Below are 23,338 nucleotides of genomic sequence, written 5' to 3' on the forward strand. Positions count from 1 at the left end.
GGTGGCACCTGTCTACGTGGCTGGGGTGTGGAGTGGGGTACAGACCCATCCACGTGGCTGGGGCGTGGGGTGGCGTGCAGACCTTTCCACGTGGCTGGGGCGTGGGGTGGCGTGCAGACCTGTCCACGTGGCTGGGGCGTGGGGTGGCGTGCAGACCTGTTATCCCAGCTACCCCAGAGGCTGGGACAACAGGACTGAAAGTTCAGCATAGAGCCAATGTAGACAAAGCTGGCTTGGAACAGAAAAATAAAGAGAGGGGGCTTCTGGGGTGGCGCTCAGTGGTAGAGCACTTGCCTGAGATAGCATCCCCAGTACAACAGGAAATGATAACATTTAATTTGTAGCTTAGGATGGGAGCTGCCAGCTGGCCCAGGAAGTGCTTCTTCCCCTCACCTTCTCAGAGCACCGCATGCCGGCATTTCCATCCGCTTCCCTGACTGTGCCTTCCAGGTGGTGAGCACAGGACCCTTATCTACCACCCCACATAGCTGGGCAGCCCGACTTGCAGGTCACCCCTGCCAGCCTTGGGCCCACGACCCTGCAGCTTTCTCGGGGATCAGGGGTTCGGAATGCACGCAGCCCACTAAACACTGTACACATCACCACCTTAGGAATCAACATCTCGGGGTGTAGCCTCCTTTCTGAGGGTGACTCCCCAGCAGCTGAGTTTCCTCGGCCTGTGCCTCCCCCCTCCTGACTGGGAGAGGAGCGGAGAGGCAGGGCACCCCCAGTGGGTGCCGATTCCACTCTAGAACAAGGGTGAGGTCACCACGCACGGGACTGGGCCGAGCTGGCTTTGGTAGCTGGGCCAGGCCCTTCTACCTGTCTAGCCTTGAGCCTCAGAGCTGAGGAGGGGCGAGGTGCCCAGGCTGTGGGGGTACTGTAGGAATCCCCCCCAGGAGATGCCTTTCTCCCTCAGAATTCAATCCTTCGCCCCCCATACACCTGCTTACCAGAAGCTTCCGGAAATCACCTGTGACCTGGCTGGTACTCCAGCTTTGCCTGACCGACCCTAGTGCTAGCACAGCGCTGGGCGGGACCTAACAGAGTTCTCAGGACCGTGCTAGCAGACAGGTGGAAGGGGCCAGCACTCCCTCTCGCTCTTCCCTCTCACAACCAGGTGCTGGGTGCCGTGTGTGCAGACCCCGTAATGGGAGGGAGGGGCTGAACACAGCTGGCCCCAGGAGTAAGGGCTGGCTCATGGGGCCAGGGGCCTCTGGTACACGGCACAGTGATCTCATCTGCAAGTCTCACACTGGTCCCCGATGCCTCCCTGCCCGGGGCCCCTGTGTCCCTTTGGCTATGGCGTTCCATATCCCTGTGATGTAGCTATGGGGCGGGAGAGTCGGGGAGAGGGCAGTGCCAAGAACCAGGGTTGGGTCTCACTGCCAGCTGTGGCCTCATTGTGTCACCAACTCTGTGATTTTCTCCTGGAAGAGTCCAGCTCTGAGCCATGCCCCCTGCCTGCCTCCCAACCCGTCAAGAGAGCCAGCTGCTGGCTTGCACACCTGCTGCACACACTTGTCACTAGTCTAGGACAGATGGGTCTGGTGTACACACACACACACACACACACACCCCGAAGACCCATGCACAGAGGAGTTGGATACATACACAGCTGACAGACACACAGACACACAGAGTCACGCCCCTGCAGCACCGTGTGCCGACACATGGTTCCGTGCACCTTAGCACCTGAAGACAGGAAAACAAGGCTGCATCTGGGGACCGAGGAGCCCTGAACCAAGTTCTGTAAGGGACACACGCCCTTGGCTGAAGGAAGCAGGGGCCGGGATTTCGTTAGCGGCAGAAAAACCTCCTAAGTGCGTACTTCTTTCTTTAAAGATTTGTTTCATTTTAATTACATGTGTGTAGCTATGTTCATAGGTGGATGCAGGTACCCAAGAACTCCAGCAGGGGGCAGCAGGTCTGTTGGAGCACCGCCCGATGTGGATGCTGGGAAGGCACCTTGGGTCTTCCGTAAGATGCCTTGTAACCACCAAGCCATCTCCAGCCCCCGTAGGTGCTGGAATATTACTCTGCAGTGTCCTGCTCACTTCACGTGGGATGCCAGCCATCCAGGTCTAAAGTCACCACCCGAGTCCTGCCTCCAGCAGCCTTCTGAAGTTTGCTGCCCTTCTGGCCCCTGGCCGTGCGTGTGGCTGAGCGAGGGGCCCTCAGTGGACACACAGACGGGGTGCAAAACCATGTGTTTATCTTTATTAGAAATGTTCTCGGTATAAAAACAGTCATGCTACACATCAGGGACCATCACCAAACACCCAGGCACTGAACTCCGTGTCGTTGGCAGGAAAGGGCAAGGCGGGCAGGCGGGCGGGACACACGGCAGACGGGTAGGGTGGGCGAGCAGGCTGCAGGCCACAGGGACACACAGAGGCCACCAGGAGGACGCTGCACTTTGCAACACACTCAGCGTTCGTTTTTGTTTGGGCTTTTTTTTGTGTTTTGATCCCCCCTTCCTCTTTTCAACATGTAAGAGGTGCGTGGGTAAAGGGAACAGACCGAAAGAAGATGGAGCGGATGGAGCGGAAAAGAAAGACGCGGGGAGATGGCATGGGGTGGGGGCGGGGAGATTCGGGGGAGCCGAAGCATGGGACAGAGCGGATGGCAGAGGAACGGCAGGAGCAGAAAGGAAAATACGGAAGCAGGGGAGCCCAAACAGACAACACATGCAGAACAAAAGACAGGAGAGAAACCAAAGACAGGTAAGGACCACCCAGGTCACAGCGGGACAGACGGAGGCAGGAGGAGGGAAGAAAGGCCAGCGCTGGGATCTTGAGGCCAAGCCCCCCGTGCCCCGGGGCTGGGCACGACAGGGTCCGGAAGGGAAGCCCGTGTGGCGCAGTCTGGACCTGCCCCAGCCACCCAGCCTCCTCCGGGTGCCCACCACCGCTTGCCCAGCAGTGATGGCCGGAGGCTCTACTGTCCTCAGCACCAAGCCACATTTGTGGATGCCCATGGGGCAAGCAGGACATCAGCAGGGCCCTCAGGAACGGCCCTGGCCCGACACACCGTCCTCAGAGGTTGTGGGCTCTGTGACCGCTTGGCTCCTCAGCCCAGCTAGATTGCATGGTTGGTGTAGGTGACGTACGTCGGCTTGGTTGTCAGTGCTGGAGAGAGAGCCGGAGAGCCAGGAGTCAGCGTTGCATCTTCCAAGGCCCCCGTCCCCAGAGACACTCCCCACACAAAACTTCATCAGGGTCCCGGCCCAGGATACTCCGACTGGGTACTGGACACACCTGTCCCAAAGCTGCCTCTCTTGCCATCCGCAACCCCAGGGGCCACACAGGATTCCCTTCTTTGCTGGGGTGAGTCATTACATGGAGCATGTCTCTTCCTCACAATGTCACTCAGGTGTGGCTCCCCCATCTTTGAGCCCCTCCCTAGGTACCGCCCCACTGAAGAACCCTTGTCGCCTCCTAACTCTATCGTGCCTTAAATAGTTCTTGGGATGTATGACGTAATTCTAGAATCTTAAAATAGCCTCCAAAGGAAACCTGTCAGAGGTTCAGTCCCAGACATTTGGGAAGAGAAAACACTCGGTGTGTCAGAATGGTGGCCTGGGGGAGCACAACAGGACTGAGGGGAACAAAGGCAGCCAGAGAGGGGCCTTGCTCAGCAACCCACAGAGACATGCAGTGGGCTCACAATGCCCTCTGCCCAAGCAAGGCGCAAGCCCCTGACCCCGGAGACACTGGAGCATCCCTCCTGTCCATTCCTGGTGGCCTGTCCCCTGAGTCTAGAGCCTCAGGCCAGGCATTCTCTGCCTTGGTCACTCTGGTCCTCATTCATGTCCTCCAGCCCAGCCGAGAATGTCCTCTCACCTCCTGGACACAGCACCCTCAAGGACCCTGCCCTAGGCGATGCTGGCATCAGCTCTCAGAGTCTTCCCTACCCCAGCAGAGTACAGACCTTCTGGTAGTCCAAGGAGGGTTGCCTCTATCGTCAGTGAGCCAAGACCAGAGGCATGAGAAGGCTCGCACACCCTTGGTCTGTCCTACCTTGAGAGGTTTGGGAGTCTCGGTCAGTGGCCGTGACAGGGTGCCTGGGGTTGGGGGTGGGGAGGGGCTGCCCTGTTCCCTTTGGGACTCTTCCAGCTCTGAGTAGGAGGCACCTATGGGGGATGGGCCAGGGACATGTGACCTAGAAAAGAGGAGGTCGGGCAGGGCAGCATGGCGGTCTTCCAGCTGTCTCCCGGGTCCCTGTTATACTGGACACACGGCTGCCTGGCCTCCCTTGCAGCTGAGCAGGCTCCATAGTAAATCTTGTTAATTAAATCCAGGGGAGGGATGGTGTCCTAGTTAGAGTCAGTTATCAACTTGGCACAGCCTACAGCCATTTGAAGGAGCCCCAGCGTGGGGGATCAGCCAGATCAGATTGGCCCGTGGCCATGTCTGTGAGGAATTGTCTTAATGATTGTTGCGGAAGGGCCGGCCCCCTGTAGGCTAAGCTGTCTTCAGGCAGGTGGCTCTGTGCTGTGTTAAAAGCTGGCAGAGCACGAGCCAGAGAACAAGGCACTAAGCAGCTTTCCTCTGCGGCCTCTGCTCCAAGCTCCTGCCTTGTGTTCCTGATTTAGCTCAGTGATGGACTACAACCTTCAGGATGACATAAACGCTTCCCCTGCCAGCCCCAAGTTGCTTTTGGTCATGGTGTTTATCAATAGCCAATAGAAAGGCAAACTAGGACAGATGCTGAGAACGGCCACCGCGGTTTGGGTGAAATGGTTGTTTGTGCTTCTCTCTGCCCTCTCTGTTCCATGAGCAGAGCAGACCCTGGAGAGAGCCGGCCCCAATCCTTGAGGAACCAAAAGAGCAACGAGATGGAAGGGGCCTGGGCCCACACCTCGCTCCTGCCCGACATCAGACAGAGAAAAGCATCTGCCTGACTGGAGCCTCCTGGTTTTTCTTCTGAGACCTCAGGAGGTACCAAGACCAGAGTTCAGTTCAGCAAAAACAAACAAACAAGCAAAAAAACAACTTTTTCCTGGCCAGGGGTGACAGTGGGGCAAGTGACCATAAGTGGTAGAGGGCTACCTGTCTAAAGACGGGTATCAAGCAGAAGCTGGGTGCGATGGAAGGAAAACGTGCCTTAACATTCAGATAAGAGCGCAAAGCGTCCCTGAATGTCTCCACGGAGCCGGATAGTCAAGAGGACTGCAGGACAATGGGACAGACCGGGAAGCATCCTGGGCCTGGGATTGGACGGGGCGAACACGGGCGAAGAGGCTGGGTTGCGGGACGGCGGCTGTGCTGGATGAGATGCATGTGGAGTTCATTCTGGTAGAAGGAGCGTTGTCCTTCCTGGGTAACCTCGGGTGGCTCCCTCCTTTTCCTGCTGAGCCTGTTCCTCTACCCTATGGTTGGAATAAGCGAGCAAGGTGGCCCTTTCAAGGTGCTTAGAGTTCTCTTCCCAAAGGACTGCCAAAACTTTCAACACTTCCACCTAAACCCATTGTCCCGGCAGAGCCACAGTGGATGGTCCTTCTAGCCGTCCCGGCTGCCGTGAACCAGGTCCCCAGACCCCATCATCCCCTGTGCAAACTGACGAAGAATGCACCCCAGCTGCAAGACCCTCCAGTGACTCGGGATAGAAAGAAACCTCAGCCGTGGTGGGAGCTAGCCCCTTAAAGGGGAGCACACGCCTCAGGCCCTGCTGCATCGGGACCTATGGGGACAAGGGAAAGAGCACATGGCAAGGGACATCTGGGTCCCGCCAGTCAGAGCTGCCTGTTTCTTCTAAACTACCTGGCTCGCTGGCTCTAGAGCCTGCAGAATGGGGGTCTCAGCCCTCAGATGCAATCGGGGGGGTCCCCAACCCCTTGTCAAAGCCTATCTCGCCATCTGGAAAATGGGACAGCAAAGCTGGCGGCAGTAAGCACACAGGAACAATCAGCCAGCCAGGAGGGGACCTGGGCCACCATCTGGGCCTCCTCAGCAGCTGGCATGTACGCTGCTGACAAACTAACCCTCCTCAAGCAGGGACAGTGGAGCTCCACCTGTCAGCCCGGTGACAACAAACACGGCGGCTGGCACTCGGGCCAGGGGCAGATGAAAGCCTCAGCTCTAAGATCCTGCACAGACAGGGGCTCTGGCAGCAAGGCCGGGGTGGGCACTTGGCACTGCCGAAGTCCCCTCTTTGTGAGGGAGGGTATGAGGGCGTGGCGGCCCCCTCCCTGCGTTCTCAGTCACCAGCCAACCACATAGCAATTTGCAAGACAGCTCAAGGCACAAGGCTAACAGCCACCACTTGTCGCCCTGCGATTCTGCGCCAATCTGCCTGCAATCAGGGTTCTAAATTATTTATCCTGTTGTTTGTTTAAAGATATGTGGCCTGAACTTGGCAGGCTGAAAAATGTCCCTGTTCCATGGAAGTGACACCCCCCCACACTCCCTCTCACAGCCCCCCCATCTGGGCTGTCCGTAGAATTGATCACTGTGCAGCCCTGTCACTGAGAGACACTGGGGACAAAAGGATCTGCCACCTCTGGCCTAGCTGCAGGGGGTGCTGGGCCCTCCCATGCAGGAGCAGGGTGGGGACTTGATTCCCGCTATCTGCCATGCTTCCTTTTATGACCTTGGTGATCGGGGACATCAGTGGGGCCATCAGAGCTCTGTGAAGGCCCTCACCCCGTGGCCCCCTCTGACTGATGAGTGTCGTAGTGTCACCTCCTGCTCTTGACAGACAGCATGTACACGTGTGTGAACGGATGTGTACGTGTGCACGTGAGTGCCTGCCCACCTGTGTGCTGTGTGCAAAGCTCACGGGACCTCGAGGGAAGGGGCGGGAAGGGGCAAATGTCCGTAGGAAGGAGCAAGGAGCCCCCATGCTCGGGCTGGCAATACAGCTGCATTGAGAATCCTTGACAACCGGGGGGCGGGGGAACGTGGACGCAGAGGGGGGCCCTGCCCCCTTCCCATCTTAAGGCAGTGCCTGAAGGAAGGGCCAGGATCAGAAGGCGGGGGCTGCGTGGTTTCATGGGAGGAGGAGCAAGAGGAGGGAAGATGCCGGGGAAGTTGTTATTACAAGGTGAGGGGCACGTCAGAAGTCAGGCGTATTGCCCCACGTAGAGGACGGGGACCCCAGGGACAGGGAAGCCACCACACAGGAAAAGACACCACTTGAGGCCAGCCCCAGCTCCCTCTAGGGATCAAGCCCACGTGGAGCATGTCCCTGCTGCCACTATGCTGCCTTCAGCTCAGGACCCTCTCTGTTGAGACCTCTCACAGGCCCTGGGAAGATGCTGCTCCATGGGGACATCAGCCGAGGTCCCACCCGCCCCATCCTCACCCACCTGTCCCAGGATGGCCCTGTCCTCCGTCCCCATCTTTCGGACCCATTAGAGACAAATCCAGACATCCCTCCTGGGTTACTCCAGGAGCTGGGCCTCTATGGCAGCCCCTCCTCCAGAAGGACAGGGATGTGCTGGGGTCTCAGCACCTGCAGGGACCAGGTCAGCTGGCATAGAAGGATACGGCCACCACAGGGAGCCTCTGACGTTCCCTAAAGCCACCAGGAAGGACTGGACAGGACAACTGCGCTCACCTGCAACCTACTGTCTCCTAGTAGTTACCAAAGAGCAGGTAGTGATGAGGCCGGCAGCTGCCCAGCGGTGGCGAGAAAGGGGTGGGACGGGCCCGGGAGGCAAGGGAAGAGGCTATACGCTCACCTGGGGCCTCCAGGCTCTCACACAGCTCTGACTTGGCCTCCCCGTTGGGCCTGAAGTTGCCCTTCTGCGTGAACTTGTTGGACATGGTGGCTGCGGTGACCACGGCTTTGAGGCTGCGCTTACGCTTCGGCACGTTCTGCTCCGGGTGGAAGAGGATGATGTAGACTTTGGGCATGTAGAGCATTCCCAGGGACACAGAGGCACTCAGGCTCACGGAGACCGTCAGCGTGGTCGTCTGGATGTACAGCTGTGGGTGGCCGCAGGTGGGGGTCAGCTCTGCCCCACTCTGCCGAGACTCCACCCACCTGGCCCTAACCCCGTCCTGCTCCAGCTCCATCCGCCCCACTCAGCGCCACTACCTCTCATCCTAGGAGGCCCTGACCTGGCCAGCACTCTCCTAGGAATAGATACAGCTGGGATAGCCCACTCTGCTAGATACAGCTGGGATAGCCCACTCTGCTAGATACAGCTGGGATAGCCCACTCTGCACCTGCTGGCTTCCACAGGAGGAAGTCAGTGTATGTAGCTGGGACTTCAGAATTCCTGGGACTAGCCTATGAACTTGGACAGGAAACTTGTGCCTCAGTTTCCTTATGTATACCGCAGGCCTGAAAACTGCAGTACCTACCTTACAGGCTGTGGCGAGGGCAGGGTTAACAGTTCAGGGTGTGGGAAGCACCGTCTATGTGTAAGGTGGTGGCAGCCCACGGAACACCCCCCACACACCCAACCTGGAGAAATGTCTCCTGCGCAGCTCTTGGGGACCAGAGCTGACCTTCAGAGGAGCAGCCCCTCCCTGCACAGGGTTGCTGTGGGTGGCATCGGCACCCACTGATGCCTTGGAATGGCTCCCAGCAAGCCCTCATTCGGTGACTGTCTACCAGGTGCCACCCGTGTGGAGCAGGCCCTCGCAGGGGACCCACGACACCCAGCGGGAGACGGCTGTGGCAGCAACACTGTCAAAGCTCATTTCATGCTCGCTCTCCAGCGCTAACGGTGACAGATGTTTAGCAAAATGAAAGCCCATTAATCTGGGTGTCGGATAATCCATTCTTCAATAGCGGAAGCTCTCCAAACAGAGCCCAGCGATTGCCACAGCCCCGCCCAGGTCCTCCTCTCCCATCTCCTCCTTTCAAACAGGTGAGATCTAGGCCCTGGCTGCCCCTCTCAACTCAGCTGGGCCCCAAAAACTGGCATGGAGGAGACAGGAAATGCTCTGGAGCAGAGGGATCCAGGGTGGGAGAGCGGGGATCCAGGGTGGGGCTGAGTACCAGCATCTGAAGGCAGAGATCTGGCCTGTGAGAGGACAGGAACCCACTAGGGAGGGCCTTGACTGCCATGCTGTGGCCTAGCAGCTGCAGACCCTGATGCTGTCCCTGCCAAGACACACAGGAGGAATTCCCAGGAATAATACCCCCTGGCAAGGCCAAAAGCAACAAGCCACAGCCTTCCCTGGATGTGGGGCCACACACCGCAGTGGCTCGCCGCAGAGGAGTGTGGCCTCTGCCTGGACCTGCCCTCAGCAGGGAAGATTAAAAAATAATAATAATAAACAAAGAGGGGGAAACATAAAGTAAGAGAAACCTAGAGAGAGAAAACAGAATGAGGTATAAAAGGTGTCTCGAGGGGCTGCCTGGGCCCTGGGCTCCTGCCCTCACTTGCCACGCGGCCATGCACCCCGACCCCCACCACCCACCTTGTCGGCCGACTGCGAGGTGCCAAAGAAGATGGGGATGAAGGCCAGCCAGACGATACAGGTGGTGTACATGGTGAAGCCGATGGGCTTGGCCTCGTTGAAGGTCTCGGGCACACCTCGAGTCTTGATGGCATACACGGTGCATGTGACCATGAGCAGCATGCTGTAGCCCAGCAGGCAGATGAGTGACAGGTCAGAGATGTCACACTTGAGCACGCCCCTGGCAAAGCGGGGGTCAAGTGTCCGTTGGTCCTGGAAGTCCACCACCGAGTGGGAGGGGTCCACCACAAACCACACACAGACGCCGAGCAGCTGGAGGGAGATGAGGCTGAAGGTGATGGCCAGCTGTGAGGCCGGGCTGATGAAACGCGGGGCGCTGACCGACCGCTTGCCCTGTTCAAAGATGCGGTAAATGCGGTTGGTCTTGGTGAGCAGGGCCGCGTAGCTGATGCTCATGCCGAGCCCCAGGAAGATACGGCGGAGAGAGCAGGTCCCCAGGTCTGGCTCTGCGATCATGAGGAAGGTGGTGGCGTAGCACAGAAAGATGCCCGCCAGCAGCACGTAACTCAGCTCCCGGCCCGAGGCCTTGACGATAGGAGTGTCGTTGTAGCGCACGAAAGTGACCACCACAAACAACGTGGCGGCGATGCCCACCACAGCCAGGAAGAGGGGCAGCACGGCCCAGGGCGAGTCCCACTCCAGCTTGATGATGGGAATGGGCTGGCAGCTCGTGCGGTTCTCCGTGGGCCGCATGTCGTAGGGGCAGGTTTTACAGGTGTAGCGATCCACCTGGTACTGGTACCCTGTGCAGGGCTCACAGTGCCAGCAGCAAGCCATGCCCTTCACCGTCTTCTTCCGCTCACCCGGCTGGCAGGGCAGGCTGCAGATGGAGCGCGGCAGCTGCTGGCCACTCCCTGGCCACTGCATCCGCTCTATCTGGCAACGACAGCACCGTAGAGCTGGCGTCAGGACATGCCGGCAGCGCCCAGACTTACCCCCGAGATCGTCTCTCTGGACGCACACCTGAATCAGCCCATTGCTGGCCAAAGGCCCAGCTTCCTGGACTTCACCGGAGCTGACCGGCTGGCAGCTGGAACCCGATAGCTTACCCATGTGACCCAGACACCACTAACCCAGCGAGAACTGAAACACTCGGCACTCAGCTGGGAAAACTGAGTCTAGAGAACATAGACGTGACACCCTAGAGTCATACTGAGCACCAGTGCAGAGCAAAGACCCCAGGAGTCCCAACTCCCAAACCCCAAGGCCTGGAAACCACGATGCCAGGAGTGAGTTAGAAATGCCCATTCCAACCTGCCTAGACCTCCACCTGTGAGAACAAGCCCTCCCGGGTGGTTCTCATGCCTCCCAGCTCAGCCCCGAGCCTCCTGCCACCCCGAGACTCCGGAGTCCTGCTCAGCTGAAAGCAAGGAACAAAGATTTACTCAGAAGTCACTTCATGAGTGCAGGGCTTAGCATTCCTTCACATCTGACTCAAAATGAGAGCTCAGTTCCTGGACTTGCGGGAAGCAAAGCGAGCCCTGGAGTGTTGTCACACCCTACCAAATTCTCACCGCATTATAGGAAGTGACCTGGTGGCCCGAAAGTAGCAGGTGCCAGACCAGGGAGCCTGGTTAACCTGGGGAGCCCTGGCCAAAGGGAGTTCTCTAAGGACAGCCAGGTAGTCAGTCTGTTCTTACAACAGCAAGCCTGGCCAGATGGGACAGTGCGTGCATGCATGCATGCATGCGTGCCTGCGTGCCTGCGTGCGTGCGTGCGTGCGTGCGTGTGTGTGTGTGTGTGTGTGTGTGTGTGTGTGGGTGTGTGTTTACTGTGTGTGTGTGTGTGTTTACTGAAGATCCTCTCCTGTAGGAATGTGCCCAGCTGGTTGAGGTTGTTCAGAGAGCTTCCGAGCTGAGTAGAAGGAAGTGAGGAAGGAAAAGGCATAAAGGAAACCTACATGAAGAGGTTTTCTTGGGTTCTGTATATTATGGGATGCATCCCTCTAGCAGCCGAAGGGAGCAGTGGCTATGCAGCGTCACTGAAGAAACGATGGTGGATGCTCTGGAAAACCCTGGCAGCCCTTCCTCTCCCTCAGCTCCAGCAAGTTTGCCTGCTGTGGCTCCTAGTCACCCAGAGAGAGAATTCCCTGGGCTGGACAGACACACTGGCAGGGAGGGAAGAGGAGGCCTTCAGAACTATACACACACACCTACCCAGCCTTCAGGCCCAGTTGTGACAGGACAATGTCCGCCTCACAGAGCAGCCAGCCTCTCGGGAAGATCACACGGTTAGAACTGCGGCGGTACAGAGGGGTGCACACGCGCATGCGCACGCGCTGGACTGCCCCTGTGAACACGCCTGGCTGCCTATGTCCCTTGAGTGTAGCACGCCCCAATCGACCTTCTCTCTACCCAGCACTGGGGAACCTGCCCCGCCAAGCTATGTGTCCTCGGGGGAATCCCCCCCTAGGGATAGCATCCGGAGACTTGCGGGAATAAGGGGCTGGGCGGGGCTGCAAGGCCTCCTTGCCCAGAGAGGATGCCTGGAAGAGACTGCGGGGTCCTGCCTTGCCCACAGGCCTCTCCCCTCCATCCTTGCCGCACAGAGACCAAGCCCCAGACAGCTCCCTATGGGTGCTTCCTCTCACCAACAAAACCCAACGCGAAACAAAACAGTTTCATGGCTGTGGGTACCGCCCCAAGGGCAAGAAGGAAAGCCAAGGGCATCTCTTGGGTAAAATTAGGTCTGAGCAGCCAGGGACTCCCTGCCAGACAGCTTGGTGTCAGCCGGTGACCTCCGGACCAGCCGGGCCTGCGCACTCTGTTCCCCATGCTCCCTGCCTGTCCTCATGCTTACTCTGAGGTGCAGGTGGTCCGTCCAGGAGCCAATGACTTTGTACTCGGCCGAGCCGTTGCGCAGTTGGTACTGGTAGATGTCATAACGTCCTGGTGCATCCCCGTTCTCGTTGAAGGTTACGGGATTCCCGGCAATGCCTGCGTGGAAGGACTCTGCTGAGCCTTTACCCAGGCACAGGGAGGCTTATGAACTCAAGACAGGGGCATCTCTGGGAAGATTCCTGCACAGAAATCTGAAGAGACCACCATCCCCACCCCTGTGAGCTCAGACCTCTATACCCTGCAGCTGCATGGCCTAGGCCATCCCGGAGTCACACAGCGTCCTGCTCCATGCCCCCACCTGAGAAGTTGACGTTTCGGATGTACTTAAGCAGCTGGGTACCATCCACAGGGTCCATCCGAGGGCAGAGTCCCACACGGCCAGGACACAGGTCACGATGCATGGCGTGCAGTGCGTGGCCCATGGCGTACACAGCGTCAATCACGAATTGCACCTTCCCCTCCTGCTCATAGGCCGAGTCCTGCCCGATGCGCTCTCGGTCTGTGAGGGAACACCACGCCGGGCACCGTGAGGCCCTCAGCAGCGGGAGTCCAAGCATTCCCTGAACTGGGCACAGCCGGGTGTCCTGATCTGAAACCCCATGGCTGCCTCATTACCACGTGAACATGGGGAGGGGGCGCCAATGGAGCCCAGAAGGCATAGGGTGAGTCCACAGCCCTACACTAGACCCCCCTAGGCCCCAGAAGAGCTAGGACAAGCCCCTTGATCCGGCCACCATCAGGAGGCAGTGACCTGGTAATATCCTTCGGCCTCTCAGCTGACCTGGGATCACCAAGGAAACAGTTGCCCCCACAGGCTGGGAACAGCCGGGACAGGAGCTGCGTCTCTCCTGAGGGCCGAGGGCCATGGTATCCCAAATGCAGCTTACCACGGGCTGTCACTCCAGAGCCACCCTCGTCCTAAGAAACAGACACAAGGAGGCCCCAAAGAGACCTCGAGGAAGACTTCCTGGATGTCGCAGCCCAGGGATCTCTGGCTTCCTGGTGCCCTCAATGGCTTCTAGCCACTTGACACCACAGGTTGGCATCGGGCCTGACCCTGCCTCCCCACTTCAGTCACAGCCTTCCCGGCAGCTGGGTGAGTGACCCCGCCTAGTAGCCTTCTCACTGCTGACTGAAGCGCCCCCACCTCCTCCATGCACCCCCCACACCGTAGGGTCCCATCCTCCCGGAAAACAGCTTCCATCTTCCTCAGACCCGCTGTGACGGCATGGACAGTTCCTCACAGCTCCTTTACAGAAGGAAAGGACAAAAGGGCCACTGTGTCCTCGCGTGAGCTTCTAGTCACCCCTCCCGGCCGCTTGGATAAGATTCGTCCCTGCTTACATGTGGCCTTGCTGGGGGACATGAATGGAAGGAGTCTACATCTGTATGGCCACGAGCAGCTGTCGTTCAGAGTACAGACCGTCCAGTGTGGCTACGTTAAGGTCACCCTCGCTTCTTCCTGGGAACCCCCCCATGCTCTACAAGCAAGTCTAATAAACTCAACAGTTTCCCAGGTGAATTGCCACACCGAAACTGTGGTTGTGACTGGCGCCTTATGAGGAGGGGGAGATGTTTACACACATCGGGGAAGGCTGCTTACAGCACTGCCCTGGACACCACCCCCAGACTCTCTCAGCAGCCCTGCGTAAGTCCCGAGCTTCCAGAGATCTGGGTCTGCTCTGGCAGGCTGTGAGGAGGAGAGGCACAGGCGGGTGGCCTCACAGTGTCACCTGGGTAAGAGTGGCCAGGACGGAGGGGGGGCTTCCGAAGTGGCAGCAGAGATCCCTGGGCTGCGACATCCAGGAAGTCTTCCTCGAGGCGGCAGCCCCTGGCCTGGCCTACGTGACAGTGACGATTTTAAAAACTGTCTTCCAGTGTCTGCTGAGCTCGCGTGAGCCAGGAGCTGTGCCGAGCCTGTGTGGGCCGGGCTTTGCCCGTCGGTTTGCTGAATTCTTTAGTATGTTTTTAGGATGTATTTCGTGTGTGTGAGCGTCTTGTCTGCATGCACGCACGTGCACGCCAGCGAAGGGTGCTATTCATCGTGTGTGACCCCTGTGACACAAGCCCGCATGTGGAGGTCGGAGGGCGACCTGGAGGAGGCAGCTCTGTTTCCAGCCGGGGCATCGCTGAATCTTTGCCTCGCTGCCGTGAGCGATGAGTCCCTTTGCAGAGAGAGAGGCTAAGGCACAGAAATACACGACGACAAGCAGGGTCCTAGCAGGAGCTAGGTGCGGGCATCCGAACCCCGGGCCTATCCCCTGTGCGGAGCGCAGGAAGGAAGCAGGCAAGAATGACAAAAAGAGTGTCCGGGGCCTCAGAGGTGCTGGTAGAGGAAGGGAGAGAACGGTGGAGCCCTCAGGAAGCCACAGCCTGCACACTGTCTACCCACTGGCACTGGCTGGGTCTCAGCCTCACTCCCACATCCTGCCCACGGGCAGGGAAAGCATGCCCAGGGGCCCCAGGGCCTGAGTCAGCACTCAGCCCCCACTCCCTAGGAACTCTGGAGGCCAACATGTCCATCCCTCTGCCCAGGGCACCTCAGAAGCAGACCTGGGGTAGGGAGAGCTCAGTGCCCGCCTCTGGTACGTACCCCACTATCCAACCCCCTCACACTCCAGGAACTCACAGCCACCTGGATCCAGGAGGTGGGGTTGGTGGACTGGGGCACCTGTCACTAAGAGCTGACCTGGTCACTTAGCCCTGCTGGCCAGGGCTATCCTTGGCTCAGCCAGGGTAGGTATTTGCCGGTTGAGAGTGACACTGGAGATGACAGCAGCATCTCCTGGTCAGGGGGACGGTGGGCTGTTGGTTACCTGCCTCTTATTTGTCACAAATAAGAAAACAGGCCAGGAGAGGTGTGCTCCAGGCACTCACACGGGGTAGGGTCTCTGGGTGGCAGGGCGAGTGCCCCGATCCCCAGAGCTAGCCTGCACCTCTCTCCCGCCACACGTCCCTGGGCCTGCCCTGAGCCTCGCTGTCTAATTTGCTAACAGCGCAATCAGTTCCAGGTCAAGACGCAAACAGCTGGGTCAGCAGAGTGCAGCTCCCTCAGTCTGCCCATCCTGTCTTCTTGTCAGAACCTCCAGCCCGAGGAGAGAGGAGAATGGGGGGGGGGGCTCAGTTCCCAGAAGCCTCTCCTAAAACCAGGACTCGGTTCCATATCCCAGCAGCACCACTCCTGGCACACACGCCCCCAGGCCCTGAAGCCCAGCCCCCCACAGTTCCCACTGCACCTCTCCTCACGGCACAGCCAGCAAAGAGTCACTCATCAGGCAAGGGTACAGGACGGAGCTAGCGGGAGGCTGCAGCAGCGGAGACCCCTGGCCTCCTCCATCCCCGGGTCCCCCACAGAAGCTTTTCACAGAACCCCGATGAAGCCCCTGGCCCAGGGCCACTCTCTGCTCCCACTGGGGTCACAGGTCACCGGGGAGAGCAGACACCCTCCAGGAGCTGCTCGACAGGGAAATCAGTCTGCTAGAGTGGTGTGGAAATGCAGACTCCTGACTCTCCAGCTAGTAATATCCCGGGGCTGGCCACTGACCGCTCAGTACGCTAGCCCGGGGCTGGCCACTGACCGCTCAGTACGCTAGCCCGGGGCTGGCCACTGACCGCTCAGTACGCTAGCCCGGGGCTGGCCACTGACCACTCAGTACACTAGCCCGGCTACAGATGACACACGCTAGGATGGCCTACCCAGAGTGGGCCAGCGTGAGAGACTTCTGTCCCTCTATCTTCTGTATCTCTGCCTCTCTCCTTCCTTTCCCTTCCCTTCCCAGCCCTGGGCTCCAGCCCTGTACCCGACGGAGGGCAATAATGACAGGACAAAGTGCCCTTCAGTGGGGTGGTGATCTGAGTCCTAACCTCGCTCCAGGGGTCCCCATACTGCTCTTTCTCTCTGTCCCAGATCCAGACTGCCCCCCTGTCTAGCCAGGTCTAAGACAGCATTAGGGACTCCCTGTCTGCAGGTCTAGAGCAGGGAAGTGGCGGGGAAAGGGGGGGGGTCAGTGTCCCCTCTCTGGCAGATGCCAGATGTGTGGAACCCCAGGCCCAGCAGGAGCCTCGCAGCTCCGGGAGGAGGTGAGGCACAGGAGGAAATAAATTCCAGACACATGGTGTGGTGACAAGCAGCAACAGTTTGAAGATGTCCTAATTGTGTCCCGGGGCACCGGGAGGCAGAGATGCATTTGGCTCAGCTACGGGTGACAGGCAGCTGGGATCTGGGGAGGGTTTTCTCTCTCAAAGCCCTGAGCGGTAGTTACTGCAGAGACCGCAGCCTTTGTCGCCAGGTTGTAAATTGTAATCGGAATGAGTTTTCAAGGTTGAAATAATCAGAGTCCACAGCTCCTCTCCACTCCCCACATGCCCCACCCTGCACTGTCCTGACATTCCTGTAGATACCTTCAGGCTTGACCAGTTCCCTTGCCAGTCCCATATATATGCACAGATCCATGTTTGTGTATGCATACGTACACACACACACTCCCATACAGACATTCATATACATACACACACATACAATACACACACACACACACACAGACATTCATATAAATACACAGGTCCATACACAGACATTCATATACATACACACACATACACACACCTGTACACAGACATTCATATATACACACATACACACACATGCCCATACAGAGGCATTCACATAAACACACACACACGCCCATACCCAGACATTCTCACACACACACACACACACACACACACGCCCATACCCAGACATTCTCACACACACACACACACGCCCATACCCAGACATTCTCACACACACACACACACACACACACGCCCATACCCAGACATTCTCACACACACACACACACACACACACACGCCCATACCCAGACATTCACACACACACACACACACACACACTCACCACCTCGCCCTGGGCTGAACCATCCCACGAGGGAGTGCAAACAAGAGTCACTTCCGTGTCCCTTCGGTCCTCCCAGGGCGACCTGACTCCACACCTGTTTATAGTTTTGTTTGGTTAGAGGTTTTCGTTTGTTTGGGGGGGATAGGGTCTCACTCTCTAGCCCGAATTAGCCCCCAATACCAGGAGAGCCTCCTGCCTCAGCCTCCCAAGTGCTGACATGCAGCTGCAGCTGTACTCCCAGGCAGGAGCAGGAGTTTATAGAGGAGCCCGGGACAGGTGTGACCAGGAGAGGGCAGGAGGGGGAGGGCAGCGCAAAGGGACGGCATTGGAGGCCGAGTGTGTGGACTGTCTCCCTGGGACCTCCAGAACACTGCAGGGTGCCTGCCAAAGCTGGCTGAGCCCAGCAGGTGTCGCAGCCTCCTCTAGAGCCATTCCGTGTGAGGCCACCCCCTCCAGGGCTCCCTTCACTTTCCGCTCCCTGCCCCCCCTTTTGTGCATCTCCAAGCATGCTCACTCCTGATACTCACAGATGCCTGTGCTGACACCTCCTTGGCATCCTAGACCGAGCTCCAGCATGTCCACGCCCACCTCTCCTCCACCCTGCCCCTCCCGGACAAGGAGCATCCATTGCTGTTTCAGGTCCATCCTTGAGGTCTTGTCCTGTCCTGAAGTCCTTCTGCAAGCCCTGCAGCCACACTGCAGCCAAAGCCTGACCCCTGCTCACCTCGTCACGCCCTTGACCCAGACCCTGCCCCTCCATCCTGGGTTACAGCCAGCCTCCTTGCCATCTCCGCCCTCAGGCAGCAGACAGGGACAGTTAGAGCCTCGGGGGATCCTACCACGCTTTCACTCGGCTGGCTTTGCTAAGTGCCGTGTGACCCGGGCCACCCCTCTCCCCCGGTCTAGCCTTCCCTCCTCTTGCTCAGCTTCAGCCTTGTGGGAGTCTCCTTATGCCTTCCAGGCGTAAGCCATCACCGGCCCTTTGCACACTCTGCCCTCTACCCGGCAAGAGCTCTTTGCTCTCCACACGGTGCTCTCTCTCTCTCTCTGTCTCTCTGTCTCTCTCTCTCTCTCTCTGTCTCTGTCTCTCTCTCTCTGTCTCTCTGTCTCTCTGTCTCTGTCTCTGTCTCTCTCTCTCTCTGTCTCTCTCTCTCTGTCTCTCTCTCTCTCTGTGTCTCTGTCTCTGTCTCTGTCTCTGTCTCTCTCTGTCTCTCTCTGTCTCTCTCTCTGTCTCTCTCTCTCTCCCCCCCCCCCAAGGTGTTTGCTCGTGTTACCTTCAGTCTCCGTGAGACTCTCACTTGAACGTACAAACTATTGAGGCTGCCAGAACCCTCAACTTCCCTCCAATGTCCTCTCCTCTCCGGAGCTGTTCAAGCTCTACCACAACCCTGGCCAAACTACCAGAGAATTCTGAGGCAGGTCTGCTCCCGGTGGAATGAGCATAGGCTGGACCCAGTCAGCCTTTCTCCCTCACCCTTTCTCTCCGCCCCCCTCTCTGTGTAGACCGGAGGTCAACTTCAAATGTCATTCCTCAGAAGCCATCCACGTGGGGATTTTTCATTTTTGCTTGTTGTGAGATAGGTTCTCTCACTGGTCTGAATTCATTTAGTGGCTGAGTGACCCCCGAGCCCAGGGATCTGCCTGGTCCCACTTCCCTAGGATGGAATCCCAGGCATGAACCCTGTGGTTTTGTAAGCTCAGTTGCTTATGCTTGCAAGACAAGTGAATTTCTGACTAAGCCATCTCCCAACCCCATAGTCAGCATCTAAATAAAAAGCCAGTGATTTCCTGGCTGAGTAACCAAGGAAAGGGCTTAGGGCATACCCTGGCCACCAAACACCTGACAGTTTGAACAAGTAGGAGTTCCTAATGGATGCAAGACTAGCACACAGTAGGTGCTCCCAAAATACTGCCCTTCCTCCTTTTTCCCAAAAGGAAGACTCCCTTGGTGCCTCTGTGGAGAAGAGGTAGAAAGATCCTACAAGAAGGCTGAGGAAGCCTGAGGCAGGACATCTCTAGAGCCCTGGGTCCAAATCCCAGCTCTGTCAGTTACTACATGTATGACCTTAGGCAGGTCAGTCCTTAACCTGGCTCTGCCGCAGACTCCTCATCTGTAAAATGGGTCAGCTTAAAGATGAAATGCAAAGCCCGAGGTCAGATTTTGATGCTAAGTGAAGGAACCATTCTGAACTGGCTGTTGTGGCTGCGGCTGGCACAACGGGTAACTACCACCTCCCTACACAGCCCCTGCCATCCCATCCCGCCCTCCCTCTCCGGACTTCCAGCCCCTGGGAGCAGCCAACAGTAAATTTTTCCTATCTCCTCATAAACCGAGCCTTCCTCCGCTCAGCCATCACCTGGCTGGCAGCGCTGTCAAAAAGACAAATGCCACATCTGCTTTGTTTATGACTTTAATTCCCAAGCCTGCTCAGTGAGCTCCTGGGGAGGGGCTGGGCACGGAGGAGGCAGGTGGCAGGCACTGCCCTCCTGGGCCTCACAGCCATAGACTGCCCCTGCCGTGACCCTTCTGGGTCAGTGTGGGCAGCCCACGGGCCAACAGCAAGTCAGCTCCCATCATCCCCGGGAGGCCGTGAGGGAGGGACGCTCCTGTCCTGGGGCTCTGGAGGCTCAGCAGGGTGGCAGGGTGCCATCTACAAACCAGGACCTGCTCAAGGTCACGCCAGCATGACGCGCGCCCAGGTCTACAGGCTCCGTGTCGGGGAAAACCAGGGCGTGTGGGCGTCTTCCTTGCCTGCACCCACATGGCCCTGTCCCTGTCCCTGCATGCCAGCTGTCTGTGTGCACTCAAGTGACTCTGAGACCCCAGGGAGCCCCACCACTTCAAGAGACCCCAGAGAACACCGGCTGCCTCTCTCTGTCCTCGAAGGACCCAGGACTGGTCCCCACTGTCCCCAGTGTCCTTGCTGCCTCCTCTCCTCTTTCCCATCCCAACTAAAGCCGTCCCGGAGGACGCCAGCCTGGTCCCACTGCACGGGGCAGAGCAGTGCCGGCAGGGGAGAGGGTTGGAAGCCAGGCTCCACTGCAGGGGGGAGGGGGCTCGCAAGTCCCACCAGGCTTCGGGCTGCCTGCAGCTGGTGAAGGTAAAGGAGGCCCTGGGGATGGAGAAGGGGAAGAGAGGGAGATGTGGGGTGGAGCCCCCAGTTCATCTCAAAGGCAACGTTACTTGGAATCAAACTGTGTGTCCTGCCAACTCTAGCACGGCGATGCTTGGGAGTGGCCTCAGTTTTTCTCCTCTGCAAAATGGGTGCTAGCCCTGAGACGGTGTAAACCACACACCCTCAGGATGGTACAGTCCTACGTCTGCCACACAGAAAACTCTACACCAAGAGACTCACGCGGGGATGGGCAGGGTCTTCTATCGGACGCTGTCCTTCCATGACACCCTGTCCATCTGCTTGAGCCTACACCGCTGACTACCTCCCCCCCCACAGCCACAAAACCTCCGGTGCCTGCACAGAGCAAGTGCCTGGGAATTTTCAACAAACCCTGGTGTTCCAGGTACCGCGGTTCCGGTAGCAGGGAGGGAGAAGCGGGAGCAAGTTTGAGAGCAGCCTGAGCTACAGAGTAAGACAAACAAGCAAATAAAAAAACCAGGCCTGGTGGCACACGCCTACATTCCTAGCACTTGAGAGGTGGAGGCAGGAGGGTCAGGAGTTCAAGGTCACCCTCAACTATGTCAACACTCTGAGACCAATCTAAGCTGCTAGACGCCCTGGAAATAAGACAGACGCTCGTGTGGTGGGTGCCAGGCCGCCCTGGTGGAGTCGAGTATGAGTACTCATGAGATTCCCCAGGGACTCAAATTCAATGCCCCGCTCCCAGTCCCCATTTAAGTCACCAAGGGAGCTTTAAGACTTCAGTCCCACCGGGTTCTGATCTGTGATGGCGACCCTAAGCACTCCCCCGGCGGCTCTAATGCACAGGCAGGGTGCAGAGCTTTTCAGTTCAGAGGGTGTCCCCAATTAGTGCCCTCACTTCCTCCCACAGACCCCCTGGGCCAGCTCACATCAGCTACGTCTCTCAGAGGAACAAGCCAAGGTCACAGAGCTGACCCCAGGCACCCAGCAAAGCCCCACTCGTTCAGAAGGCCTCTGCCCGCCTGCCCGCCTGCTCCAGCAGGCAGCGGGGATTCTGGGATTGCACTGGGCATTGCCTCAGAGGTGTCCTGCCCAAAGCCTGAGTCCGGCAAGCCGGCAGAGACTACCAGACATTTTCTCTGAATCCCCACAGACAGAAGGCGGCTCCAAAGAGCCCGGATCCTCACATAGACACTGGAGCAGGACACCCCAACTGTCCCCCCACTTCCAGGCTAACCCACCCCACCCTGAGAACCAGCTCTGGGAAGCCACGATCGGGTGTCCATACAATGTTCCACCCTGACAGGGACACGGGGAGCAAGTGGGCAGGACACACGCTCGGCCTGTCCTTGAGGGCTCAACCCCCATCACCGGGCACGTCCGTACTTCTGTGTGTGTGTGTGTGTGTGTGTGTGTGTGCGCGCGCGCGTGAGCGCGCGAGTGAGTGTGTTTGCGGGGAGGTGCACACATGCACATGTGTGTCCAAAGGCCGGGAGACAGCCTCCGCATGTGTGTGCACGTGTATTTGTGGGGAGGTGCACACGAGCACATGTGTGTCCAAAGGCCGGGAGACAGCCTCCGCATGTGTGTGCACGTGTGTTTGTGGGGAGGTGCACACGAGCACATGTGGGGAGGTGCGAGCGTGTTTGTGGGGAGGTGCACATGTGCACATGTGTGTGCAAAGGCCGGGAGACAGCCTCCGCACGGTTCCACAGGCGCCTTCCACCTTTTGTTTGCAGCAGGGCTTCTCGTTGTCTGGGACTCAACGAAGCGGGCTAGGTCGGCTGTGAAGAGCCAGGGACCGCCTCCTCCCACCCTGCCTCCCATCTCTCCATCCCTGGGACAGCAAATGCAAGCCACGCATGGCTTTTCCTTCTCTTTAGACTAAGTTATGGTTTGCTTTATGTGCATGAGGGTTTTGCCTGCATGTGTGACTGTGCACCATGTACATGCAGAGCCCGCAGAGGCCAGAAGAGGGCGTCGGGCGCCCTGAAACTGGAGGCACTGATGGCTGTGAGCCTCTGTGTGGGTGCTGGGAACTGAGCCCGGGTCCTCTGCAAGAGCAGCCAGTGCTCTTAGCCGCTGAGCCGTCCCTCCAGTTGTGAGCCACAGGGATCAAGCTCTCGCATTTGTGGGGACCACGGCTTCACCCACTGAGCCGTCTCCCCGGCCCCACATGTCCCGACTCTGTGATTACTGCCTGATAAGGTGTGTGCTGTGCAGCCTTTGGCATGTTGCTTGGTCTCTCTGAATCCATAACCTCTTTACACATGAAATGTCAGAGTTCCTCGAGTCGGGAGGGTGAAGTGAGATCACGTCAGTCAGAAACCTAGCGTGTAGAAGCATGGGAAGCAGGGTCATGCGGGACACATGAACCCACATGAACCCACACACGCCCCGGCTCAGGTTCCCCACACGTGCACACACACACACACACACACACACACACACACACGCACTGGCCCCTGACACACATACTCGGCAGACACCTAGGACTCGGCTGTGAGCCTGGCTGTGACCCCAGTGGCTGCTAGTCCCCATGGCGGGCTGTGGCCACCAGAGGGCAGCATATTTCTCCCTCTTCCAGACCCCCTCCTGCTCCACCTAGGGAACCTCAATCTGACAAAGATTCCTGTGTCCTGTTTACACACACACACACACACACACACACACACACACACACACACACTCCCTGCCCAAGCTGCCCAGGCCACCCCAGAGACCATAAGACTGAAGTCTTCACCCTGGGTGAGGCACCACGTGGAGACAGCACCCAGAACCCCAGGTCACACAGGGGCTCCTGCTGCAGAGCTGTTCAGACCCAGAGTGCTCAGGACCTGGGTCCAAATGCGTACGGAGCAAGCGCCAGGCTGCAACCTCGGGTGGAGAGCCTGAAGCTCAGGCCTCCGTTCAAACCCTGCCTGAGCCCCCAGCACGTGGGAAACTAAGATCCCTTCCCGGACCTCCGCCCACGTGACCATTGGGGCTCAGTTTCCCCCGTGGCGCTCCCTGAGGCTGTGAAGGGCTGCTGCCGTCCCCCACAGCACTTCCTACTCC

The 23,338-nt window shown here is 58.2% G+C and overlaps 1 protein-coding gene across 7 annotated transcripts in view; it reads right to left on the reverse strand.

Annotated features, from left to right (window-relative positions):
- Nucleotides 1-2,198: 2,198 nt before the first annotated feature.
- Nucleotides 2,199-23,338, reverse strand: part of Grm4 (glutamate metabotropic receptor 4) — an 83,948-nt gene continuing 62,808 nt past the window's right edge. For all 7 annotated transcript variants that reach the window (XM_040732097.1, XM_040732098.1, XM_013124367.3 and 4 more), the window contains 5 exons: nt 12,582-12,782; nt 12,243-12,379; nt 9,384-10,319; nt 7,688-7,934; nt 2,199-3,131 (listed from right to left, as the gene is read on the reverse strand). In XM_040732097.1, the coding sequence (XP_040588031.1) occupies nt 3,082-3,131; nt 7,688-7,934; nt 9,384-10,319; nt 12,243-12,379; nt 12,582-12,782 (1,571 nt within the window). In that variant the 3' untranslated portion in view covers nt 2,199-3,081. The remainder of the gene's footprint in view (nt 3,132-7,687; nt 7,935-9,383; nt 10,320-12,242; nt 12,380-12,581; nt 12,783-23,338) is intronic.

This window comes from Mesocricetus auratus, unplaced genomic scaffold (assembly GCF_017639785.1).
Source record: "Mesocricetus auratus isolate SY011 unplaced genomic scaffold, BCM_Maur_2.0 Super-Scaffold_100027, whole genome shotgun sequence".
Lineage (NCBI taxonomy): Eukaryota > Metazoa > Chordata > Mammalia > Rodentia > Cricetidae > Mesocricetus > Mesocricetus auratus.